General features: G+C 37.0%; 1 protein-coding gene across 2 annotated transcripts; it reads left to right on the top strand.

Annotated features, from left to right (window-relative positions):
• Positions 1 to 1,624: 1,624 nt before the first annotated feature.
• Positions 1,625 to 11,150, top strand: LOC149219962 (calcium-transporting ATPase, endoplasmic reticulum-type-like). Of its 2 annotated transcripts, none has more exons than XM_089384586.1 (9): positions 1,625 to 1,957; positions 4,049 to 5,548; positions 5,882 to 5,963; positions 6,091 to 6,212; positions 6,913 to 7,191; positions 7,332 to 7,715; positions 9,443 to 9,552; positions 9,701 to 9,929; positions 10,316 to 11,150. In XM_089384586.1, the coding sequence occupies exons 2-9, from the start codon at positions 4,187 to 4,189 to the stop codon at positions 10,874 to 10,876; spliced, it is 3,129 nt and encodes a 1,042-aa protein (XP_089240712.1). In that variant the 5' UTR covers positions 1,625 to 1,957; positions 4,049 to 4,186; the 3' UTR covers positions 10,877 to 11,150. The 2 variants fall into 2 exon arrangements, with proteins under 2 accessions (XP_089240712.1, XP_089240713.1); XM_089384587.1 differs by lacking the exon at positions 1,625 to 1,957 and adding an exon at positions 2,345 to 2,473.
• Positions 11,151 to 11,650: the final 500 nt, after the last annotated feature.

The following is an 11,650-nucleotide window of genomic DNA, read 5'->3' as shown; positions in this document are numbered from 1 at the left end:
CCAATATAAACACAAAAATCTAAAATCTAATATTCACTTCACTCGCTCCTTTAAATATTTGAAAACAATATCTATTACATATTATTATAACAAGTTTTATTGTGGGTGTAGTTTTAGCGTTGAGTTTGATTCAAACTTCCTACTTCGAATATCGTCTTCACGCAATAAAACTAATAAGAATGGATATTAATCTAACTAAACTAATGAAATTAGATTTTATTTGTTTTTCCTTTATTTAAGGTAACGGTACATCCATGGCGACGGCGTTAATTACATAACTGAGCAAGGAAAGTACAGAGAAAAACAAGGTGTCTGCGTTATTTACATAGCCGAGAAAAGCAGAGACAAGACAAAAACAAGGTGTGCATCAAGAAATGTTTATTTGCATCTATATGGACATTGATGGAAATCACGGAAATCTTTATGCGGATTGCACATTTTGAAAATCTTTTAGAATTTGATTATTAGAGAAGTGAAGAAAAGAAAAGACCAGACAAAAACAAAAACAAACGTTTCTTTGCAGTCACATGACCATTCAGAGCAGATTTGGAAAATATGTTAAAATTTGCATATTACGAAAAAATTCAAACCATTATCTTTTCTTTTAATCATTACATATTTTGAGATATTCTCAAAATTTACAATTCATAAGTTTGTTCCGCAACCATGGTGTAGTAGTATAGACTGGTAGTTTAAAATAATAAAATTTCTGCAAGACTATAATAAATTTGAAAATCTAAGTTGCAGTAGTTAAAGTTTTTAAAATTTTAGGTGTTTTTGATAATGATAAATCTATTTCACTATTAAATTAAACACTCCAGCCATCAAATTTCATCAATTTTTTTTAAGTTTACGAAATTTCAACCGGCGTCGGTAGACAACGCCAAAGTCTTCAACTCTATCTCTTACATTAATGTTGTCTTGGCCACGTATTCAACCACGAGTTTTACCATGGATGTTTCATATCTGCAGAGAGTTGAAGAATATTTGGACCTGATACAGAAGCAAACAAATAAATATTACTGGCCTATGAGCATAAAAAAGAATAAAAATAGAGCAGAAGAGGGAACAATGATAGGTCACCCACCCATTAGTGTCTTCTAGGAGCGCCCAACCAGAGAGATGAGAGATTGCAGAGAGAGCATCCTTCCATTCATCAGTTTCTTGTGGGAAATATTGGTTGCCTCCTAACAGCAGAAGGTCTAGCCCTTTCGCTGCACCCTCCGGGCATCGGCGTAGCAATTGAAGGATGGCGTATCTTCCGATCACACATTGGTTAAGGCTAATCGCTCATTGAAATTTAAATTTCATTTGGGCGGGGTTTCAAATTCAAATTCAAACAAGTGTCCCATTAAATGCGTACATTATATAACTTGTATCGTATACCGTAGCGTTCCGACGTCTCACGGTGGTAGAGGCAGAAGCGGTAGGAAATACGATGTGAGGGGAACTGTCGCCGGGGGGCTTTTGCCGGAGAGGGATGCCGTCGCCGTGCTCTGTGAGATTCTGACAGAGGTACCCTCCATAGCATTAACTTTGCTATGGAGGTGGAAATAGGAATTGCCGTTAGCGAGTCGCTTTCCGCCCCCCGAAAAAAACAGAATCTCTGATTAAATATAATCTAATAATTTAAATGGAAAAGAGGAATAGGAATGAACGCGGAAGCTTCATCGCTGGTGGCGTATCTTTGCAGTGGCACCCTGGCATGAAATGCTCGTTTCGTAGCTTGGAGGATAAGCATTTAAAAGTATGTTGATGTGAACGAAATTTCAGAAGAGAATGGCCAGCGTGAGCTTCTTATTCTCATTCTCGACGAAAGAATTGATTCATTGGATCGTGCACCAGCCAGGCTGCAGAGGCGGATATCAAGGCTTCTTTGGCGAGCGAGGATTGGATTGTAGAGCAAGGATTGGATTGTAGGCAAGTTTTTTCAGAGCAGGTCACGGGATCGAAACTGGTAGGATTATTTTCTTTTACTGTGTTTTACTTTTTTTTCCTTCTTGACTTGTTATTGTTGGGCTCAGAGTTTGGCATGCATGTATGGTCTGTGTACTGTTTGATTAATTCGGTTTCTGATAGGTCAATGACGGAGTGGTATTTTTGGAACATTTTTTGTTTTTCCTTTACTTTTCAGGAAATTGTAATGCCTCTCGCAGTTCATGCAATTTTTGTACTTGTGAGATCTGGTTATTTTTGGCGTTCTTGCAGCAGCTTTCTGCGTGAACGAAATTTTGAAAATATATTTTCGGTAATAGTAACGAGAGAGAATATAGGGTTGAAAATAAATTTGCTATGTGGCAGTTAATTGCTGTTAACGGCCCGTTATGCATGGACAAGGGATAATTAAGCGGGAAGTTTACCATTTTGTCGTTTCTTATGGTATAAATGGAGTCTTGGTTAGATTATTTGTTTAAAAGTACTAAGCTCTCGGCATATGGGCATTTGTGTAGAGTGGGATGGTAAGGTCGCAAAAGTAAGTTAACCTATCTCTGTTTGATGTTTTGGCTGGTTTTGTGCACTTGACATTTTGATGTTGAACCGTTGTGCCAAATTAGGGTTCATCGGTTTTAAGAAAAAATATCATGCTCTGTTTGAGAGTTGAGCTGTATAAGATCCTACAATCTGTGACTGGTAGCAATTTTTTATTATTGTCTTGAATGTACTGTGTGTTTGGCAATTGATTAGCTGATACTTGTTGGAGTTGCATCTTTTTCAGCAGTTGGATTCTTTGTGAGCAATATTTTGGAATTTTCTGGTTGGATTCTGAGTCTGTAACAATTCTGGTTGGATTGAAGAGCTTGTAACAATTCGTGCCTTGATTGTGAGTGGAAGCAATTTTGTAGGGTTGTCTTCAAATTTGACTGTTTTGTTTCTTTTTTCAGGCAATTGATTATCCCTAAAGTCTTGTTGGAGTTGCATCTTTTTTGGCGGTTGGATTCTTTGTTGGCAATAATTGATTTTTTGGCTGGATTCTAGGGTCTGTTCAGTTGGTTTTTGAAAATCAGTACTGATACATTATGAATATGCTAAGAGGTTGTTGACTTGTTGAAACAGGACCATTCTGTTTGGAATCACATCCAAGAACTTTTAACTTTTGTTTCTTGAACGTTAGCCACTGCAGTTTTGTGCAATTGTCTTGAAATTGTATTGTTTTATAACTTTTTTTTTTCTGGTAAATGTTTAGCCACCAAGATTTGTTGGAGTTGCATCTCTTATGAACGTTGGTTTTTGAAAAGAAGTACTGATACACTATACTAATAGGTTATTAACTTGTTGAAACTGGAACATTCGAAATGATATCCGGGAGCTTGGAACAGTTTGTGTCTTGATTGTGAGTGGCAGCTGTTTTCTATGATCGTCTTGAATTGTACTGTTAATTTTTCGGCAATTAATTAGTTGTCAAGTCTTGTTGAAATTGCATTCTTTTTGGCAGTCAGATTCTTTGTTGGCAATATTTGAGTTTTTTTGGGTTGAATTTTAGGATACGTCAGTTGGTTTTTGAAAAGCAATGCTGATACAATATACTAAGAGGTTGTTAACTTGTTGAAACTGGAATATTCTGTTTGGAATCATAACCAAAAACTTGTAATAGTTTGTCTCTTGAATTCTAGGGATTTCTTTGTAGTAAGCTGAATTTCCTAAATTGATCCAAATGGTTAGTTGTTCATGTCTCTTGTCTGTGTTTGAACGTTTGGTCCTACGGTTTGTCTTATTACATCAATATCACAGGGCTTTATTTTTCTGCAGCCTTTTGTGTATGCCAGCGATCATCTGTTGGCACTCTGGCTTTGACCTGATGTACTTTTTATCGATATTGTATCAGGACTTCTTCTAGAGCATTTTATTTATGAGCCAATATTTCGTTCAATTTGAATTTGAAGTTCTGTTGTTGGTTGAGCTTTCAGCTTCTTAACGTTTCAAATGTGAATCTAGATTTTTTTTTCAAGTTGTATATATTGAAAGTAAAGTCATTCATTCCCGAAAAGCGTTTGAATTTAAATTTCATTAGCTCTTGAATAGCTAAAACCAGTTGTTTCCTGGCATGTAGAGCTGTAGTTGAAGCTCGTGTCCAAGTTCACAAGGCTTCTTGAAAGTATTGGTGCTGGAGATTTTCAATCACACTATAGCTCTGTTGATGGTGGAACAATCTGTTTGAATTCTGGTCTTGATCATCTATTCGCAATCCATGGAGGAAAAGCCATGCCCTGCTTGGTCCAAAACTGTTGATCAATGTCTGCAAGAATATGATGTGAGTGTAGAAAACGGTTTAAGTTCTCCCCAGGTGGAGAAACGGCATCAAATATATGGATGGAATGAGCTCCAGAAGGAAAATGGTACACCTTTGTGGAAACTAGTACTGGAGCAATTTGATGATACGCTTGTTAAAATACTTCTGGCTGCAGCTGGCGTTTCATTTATTCTTGCCTACTTTGATGGTAACGAGTCTTCTGAGACAGGCATAACAGCCTATGTAGAGCCCCTTGTCATTATCTTGATTCTCATCCTTAATGCCGTTGTTGGAGTATGGCAGGAGAGTAATGCTGAGAAGGCTTTGGATGCTCTCAAAGAGATGCAACCTGATAAAGCAAAGGTCTTGAGAGATGGGTGTTATATTCCAGATCTTCCTGCCAGAGAACTTGTTCCAGGAGATATAGTGGAACTGAGGGTGGGAGACAAGGTTCCTGCAGACATGAGAATTGTGTCCCTAAAGACATCGACTATTAGGATGGACCAGAGCTCCCTGACTGGAGAGAGCATGCCTGTGATTAAAAGTACATATCCAATTCATATGAGTGACTGTGAATTCCAGTCAAAAGAATGCATGGTATTTGCAGGAACTACAGTTGCAAATGGTTGCTGCACTTGCATTGTTGTGAGCACTGGCATGTCTACAGAAATAGGTAAAATTCAGGCACAAATTCAGGAAGCTTCACTTGAAAGTGTTGATACGCCTCTGAAAAAGAAGTTAGATGAATTTGGTGAAAGACTAACAACAGTGATTGGTGTTGTTTGTCTTCTTGTCTGGATCATCAACTACAAATATTTTCTGTCATGGGATGTCATGGACGGTTGGCCAAAAAATATCAGATTCTCATTTGGGAAGTGTACATACTACTTTAAGATTGCTGTAGCTCTGGCAGTTGCTGCTATACCTGAGGGATTGCCCGCTGTCATTACAACATGCTTGGCTCTCGGGACTCGCAAGATGGCACAAAAGAATGCTATTGTGCGCAAGCTTCCTAGTGTGGAAACATTGGGTTGCACCACAGTGATTTGCTCTGATAAGACAGGAACTCTTACAACTAATCAGATGTCGGCCAGTGAATTCATGGCCATAGGGCACAGTGCTGGTTCAGTTCAAGAGTTCCATGTTGAAGGAACAACATATAATCCTGAGGATGGAAGAATATTAAATTGGCCAGCACATAATATGGATGTAAACCTGGAAACTCTAGCAGAAGTTGCTGCAGTTTGCAATGATGCTGGGATATCTTGTCAAGGTCACCAGTTCCATGCTACCGGAATTCCGACTGAGGCAGCTCTGAAGGTTAGCTAAATTATTGATTTGTTTATCAGTTGTCATGTTATGTTTTACCATGTGAAAATGTCAGGGCCAATTTGGAATTACTTAATTGGTAATAAAGAGCATTCTGCAGAGGAACAATGGACAGAATGAAATCTCCAGTTTGTAAAACAAACTGTAAAAGGGGAAGAAAAAGCACCCTAAGCAATCTTGTCAATCGAGAAAAAAAATTATGATTTTATGATTCTTTGGGGTCTCTTGAAGAAATCAGGCATCTGATTTGATCTGCCATTTGTTGTTCTAACTTCTAACATAACCTGCCTATTTCTTCCTTGTTTGTTGTATGATTCTATGAAGGTCTTGGTTGAAAAGATGGGAATTCCAGATCAAAAGGCAGGAGATGGAGGTGCCATCTTCAATAATGGCATTATGAAATTACGTGAGTTGCCCGTAATCTGCTTTATTCAAGATCTTTAGTATTTAGAATTCTTGTCTTTTCAAAGAATGCATTGTATACTGGAGTTATATCTACTAATTTGTTGAGCCTCATCTTTGATTTGTTATAGGTAATTGTGATTGGTGGATACAAAGATCAAGGAGGTTGGCTTTGTTGGAGTTTGATTCTATTCGGAAATCTATGGGTGTTATTGTCATGGAAACTTCTGGACAAAATCGTCTCTTGGTGAAGGTTGTTATTTGTTTTATATCATACATGGTTGTTATATATATATATATATATATATAATGGAAGCTAAATGATGAGTGAATGTCTCTTTTGAGTCTATAAATTTCTACATTGTACTCTATTTATCCAACATGTGGCATTCTTCACTCGTAACTCCCGTTTAAAACATTTATATATATAATACATCCTCACAATTTTCCCATTTCGATTACTCTTGGTTTGAAGTTTTTCGTTTATCTGTACTGTATTATATCTTTCTTTTGCATAGCACTAGGATAATGTTAAGGCCTGAGATGGCTTGTTAAAGTATGACTTTAAGACTAGTAACCTGAAAACACCTATTACACATCCTCCTATACTACTTGGTGCAAAATTTCATAAATCTATATGTATTAGTGTAACTTCATGTGAATAGCTATCATTCTACTCTTCCTGGACAAAAATGCCATGGGAATGATGGCAGAAAGCTATTATGATATAGTAGACATGGGAATGATCACAGAAAACTATTATGATATAGTAGACATGGGAATCAGTATTTGAAAGATATGTAGCTTAATATTGTAGCTCATGAAAGGTCATCGAAACCATGGATATGATGTGGTATGCTACTTTGAATTTCATTACTTAACTTGTATTTTGCACTAGCAAAACAGTTTAGGCTTCCATGTTTTGGTGATGTTAATGTTTATTTTTTTGGCAGGGTGCTGCGGAAAGTCTGCTGGAAAGGAGTGCTTTTCAACAACTTGCAGATGGATCGATTGTTGAATTGGACCATGCGTCGAGGGAATTAATTTTGACGAAGCTTCACCAAATGAGTTCCAAGGCCCTGCGTTGTTTGGGTTTGGCATACAAGGAAAATTTGGGAGAGTTCAGTGACTATGATGGAGAGAAACATCCTGCTCATATAAAATTGCTAGAGCCAGCCAATTATTCTGATATAGAAAGCAACCTTATCTTTGTTGGCCTTGTTGGCTTAAGAGTAAGTTCTTGCATTTTATGGACCTTATATTTGATTCCCCCCCACCTTTTCCCCTGGGTCTATGGTAGGCCTTCTATTCTTTTCAAGATGTTTTATTATTTTCAGAGAGCATACTAATATGACTTGCATGAACTTTACAGGATCCTCCTCGTGAAGAAGTTCATAAGGCTATAGAGGATTGTAGAGGTGCAGGCATTCGAGTAATGGTGATTACTGGTGATAACAAGATCACAGCAGAATCCATATGTCGGGAAATTGGTGTGTTCTATGAAGGAGAGAATCTCAGCGGTAAAAGTTTTACTGGAAAAGAATTCATGGCACTTCCTACAGATAAACGCGCTGAAATCTTGGCAAAACCTGGTGGCCGGGTTTTCTCTCGAGCAGAACCAAAGCATAAGCAGGACATAGTCCGGATGCTCAAAGAAGCTGGCGAAATTGTGGCAATGACTGGAGATGGTGTCAATGATGCACCTGCATTAAAGCTTGCAGACATTGGAATTGCCATGGGAATTGCCGGAACAGAGGTATGCTAGCATTCTCTTTCAGAGTATTATCTCTTTACTTCTTTCCATCTTTAGTCATTGCCCACAGTGATTTCTTAGGTGTTTGCATTGCCACAATATTAATTTATGTTTGGAAGGCACAGTTTATACTTTCTAACAAGGTTAGTGGTTCCTACATGTGACCTAAAAGAATAATGACAAAAGCTGCACATTGGATTATTAACAATATAAGGTTCTAACTTCTGGTGCATATGATCCAATGTCTGCAATGCCTATTGGCAAAGCATAGTTGTGTCCATCTGTATTAGAGTATGCTTGGCACTATCACCTTGTACTTATTTGTCTTTTGGCACCCTATCCACTGTAACTTGTCATGTTCATTTTCAACAGAGCAAGGAAGGTATTTCATCTTTAGTATTCATTGTGAATGATAGGGTGAAACTAAATTAAAGTAATAAAGAAGCAATCTTCATGGCTTCATAAAACATGATGTATTTAATTTTTTGTCAGAGGTTTTGTTACCCAAGGGCCAAAATAAATAATTTCCATTAGAAGTTACATAAAACATCAGCGACCAGATGAAAACAATGTACATGACATCCAATGGAATGGATGGATCAGCGTATGGACACTAAGACGGCCAAATCAAACATTCAAGGTTGGAGCAACAATGAAGGAGCAAAGGACAATCTTTATTTTATACTCTTATTAATATTACCTTTCCAAATTAAAAACATCCATAGCATTAAAATTTTGACTTGCAAGTTTACCACACCTTTTAAAATATAGAAATTTACCTCAGAGAAGTTCAATCTATGCTGTTCCTAGTGTTTGCATATTTGTGCTTTTACCTTGAAACAGCTCAAATTGCATTTGGGTAGTGTCCAAAAATTAGGCAAAAATAGTTAAGCCTCTACATCTTTTTGAAATGGAGACTTCTTCCTATGCCACTTTCAGTGTGTTTATGTGATATCATAGGATTTTTAGCATTTTCCAATAGCTGTAAGATCAATCTGTACCCATCAACAATCATTTTGGCATCCAAGCAAGGTGAACCAACTTTTTGTTCCTTTTTATGCACCTCTACAGCCCAAGTGGAAGAGATGTTGTCACATCCATAGGTGGGGGTGGATAGCTCTATTGAATCAATTTTATCTCTAAATTTGAGGTCTGTAATGTAAAAAAGAAAATTTAAAAATCTTACCGTTGCCTATAAAAATAAACTTGCATAGATCCATCTTAATTCTACAATTTTTAACTAGTGTGAGGATTTGGGGCTTACACATCTTTTTTAATCCCTTTTGATGCTTAATAGATCAGGGGTTATGATGGATCTATTCTTTTTCTTTGTATCTAGAGGAATCAGCAACTGGGCCGGTTTTGTACTCCCATGACATGGGCTCGATTCCGACCACTACCACTACAAACGTCTAGGGGCCTACATATGCTGCTAATGCAGACACATGTTAAATGGGGGGATTTGAACCTTGGATCTCATAGTTTACAATGACATAATACTTCATAATGCAGCTATTGCCAATTGAGCTGTCCCATGGGAGCTTATAATGGATCTATTCTAGTGATCATATCTTTTTCCAAAGAGTCTAATGGATCTATTCTAGTGATCATATCTTTTTCCAAAGAGTCAATTATAACAATTGAAATAGGGATAATCCTTTCAATTTTACTGTATCATATAAGAAATTTGAGGCTTATAACTTGTGTACAAATTTCTTTTCGTGTTTCAGGTTGCCAAGGAAGCATCAGATATGGTTTTAGCTGATGATAATTTCAGCACTATTGTTTCAGCTATTGCAGAAGGCCGTTCCATCTACAACAACATGAAAGCTTTCATAAGGTATCCATCTCTGTTTCTGATGTACAAATATGACATGAATTTGAAAAATATATAATACAGGATTTGAGAGTTCTTGGTGGATTCCTTCTTTTTCCCTGTTCGAGCATACTCCTTTTTTGTGCTCTTATTTTTTGTACATTCACTACAGGTACATGATATCATCTAATATAGGCGAGGTGGCTTCCATATTCATAACTGCTGCATTAGGCATGCCTGAGGGCTTGATACCTGTGCAGCTTCTGTGGGTGAATTTAGTCACAGATGGTCCTCCAGCAACAGCTCTTGGTTTTAATCCTGCTGACATAGATATAATGCAAAAACCACCTCGTAAAAGCAATGATTCCCTGATTAGTGCATGGGTGTTTTTCCGTTACCTGGTATTTATCCCTACTTTTCGTTATTTGTTTCATTTTTCTTGAAACCTAAAGATGTCGACTTTTTAACACCCACAGAAGTGAGGTGCCTTCTGTGGTGCTCTTACAGTACAGGCAAAAGAAACAAATATAGAAACTACAAAAAATAACGTAAGAAAATAAACTAGCCTAGATTCACTTTAACGCTACATTTTATGCACTGAGAAAGTTGAGCCTCAGTTTTTTTATCCTTCTTGGTGTGGAGTTAAGCCGGATCTATGCTAATCTGTAAATCATTATTGTAAATACATGTGGAGTTAAGCTGGATCTATGCTAATATGTAAATCATTATTGTAAGATTGAATGGTAATTATCATCTCTAATCATTCTCAACTCTCTTCTGATTGCAGGTGATTGGTTCGTATGTTGGGATTGCAACAGTTGGCATTTTTGCTTTGTGGTACACACATGATTCCTTTTTAGGGATAGACTTATCTGCAGATGGCCACACTTTGGTAACCTTTTCGCAGCTCAGGTCTTGGGGAGAATGCCCATCGTGGGATGGTTTTGAAGTTTCACCCTTTTCCGTGGGTGATAAAACACTCTCATTTTCCAATCCTTGTGATTATTTCTTGACTGGAAAAGTTAAAGCAACCACCCTTTCCCTCTCCGTATTGGTGGCCATCGAAATGTTTAACTCAGTAAATGCTTTATCCGAGGACAACAGTTTGTTCACCATGCCACCTTGGACTAATCCTTGGCTACTGGCGGCAATGTTCGTTTCGTTTGGACTTCACTTTCTGATCCTTTATGTCCCGTTTCTTGCCAATATTTTTGGTATCGTACCCTTGAGTTTGAATGAGTGGTGTTTAGTGTTACTGGTTTCATTCCCCGTGATATTGATAGATGAAGTTCTCAAACTAATTGGTCGGAAACTCTGTAGAGAACACCGAAAGTATAAAACTGCTTAAACTACTTGGTGGTATTACTGCAAAACTGAAAAAATGTTGGGCCATACTCATTTAAAGTGCGGGCCATCATGTATGATAGAGTTTTTAGCTCGACTAACTGGGTGGATGTCTCAAAGGTAATTATATTTCAGTAGTGGACATGCCATCAAGTATAGAGGAGATTTGAGGCAATGCAGTTTTTCCTGTCCTTAAAGGTATTCTGAAAAGTTGTATGAATACTTGAAAAAACATAGTAATGTATAAAAAATTTCAAAATGTTCTATGGTTCAAAATTTATTTGAAACACAGTAACGTATAAAAAAATTTCAAAATGTTCCATGGTCTAAAATTTATTTGCATTTGTAGATTCTATTTTGAGAATATGACTGCAAGACCTCTCTTCTAAATAAATGCTAAGCCTGAAAGGTGGCTCTTTTTCCAAGTTGGGATGGGAAGTATGTTATAGGAATTTGAAATCTGAATGTGACAAGTTTTTAAGTGTATTATGTCTACAGGACCATGGTCTTATTGGGATATTTTAACCAATCCAACCATGATCCCAATCCAAAAAATGGCTTCATGAGTAAAAAAACAATTGCACTTCTAGATCACTTTTTTTCTCAGCGTGAAAATACAAAATCACGTCTGGGCTCATCTTCCGGCTAAGTTTAAAATATATTTAATATAAATATGCAATGTTGAATTAGATTGGTGCTTTGCTTTACAATCTAAAGCAATTTTAAATATAAATATGCAATGTTAAATTATATATGTAAAACAATATAGAAAAGTGGC

Source organism: Pinus tabuliformis, chromosome Q (assembly GCF_031772625.1).
Source record: "Pinus tabuliformis cultivar Carrire ecotype Pingquan chromosome Q, CPIR1, whole genome shotgun sequence".
Taxonomy (NCBI): Eukaryota; Viridiplantae; Streptophyta; class Pinopsida; order Pinales; family Pinaceae; genus Pinus; species Pinus tabuliformis.
Note: the sequence above shows the minus strand (reverse complement) of the source record. Positions and strands in the feature narration are given on the sequence as shown.

Coding starts and splice junctions, on each gene's coding strand:
- LOC149219962 (XM_089384586.1), top strand. CDS start 4,187: ATGGAGGAAAAGCCATGCCCTGCTTGGTCCAAAACTGTTGATCAATGT. Junction 5,549..5,881: donor CGACTGAGGCAGCTCTGAAG/GTTAGCTAAATT, acceptor GATTCTATGAAG/GTCTTGGTTGAAAAGATGGG. Junction 9,553..9,700: donor AACATGAAAGCTTTCATAAG/GTATCCATCTCT, acceptor CATTCACTACAG/GTACATGATATCATCTAATA.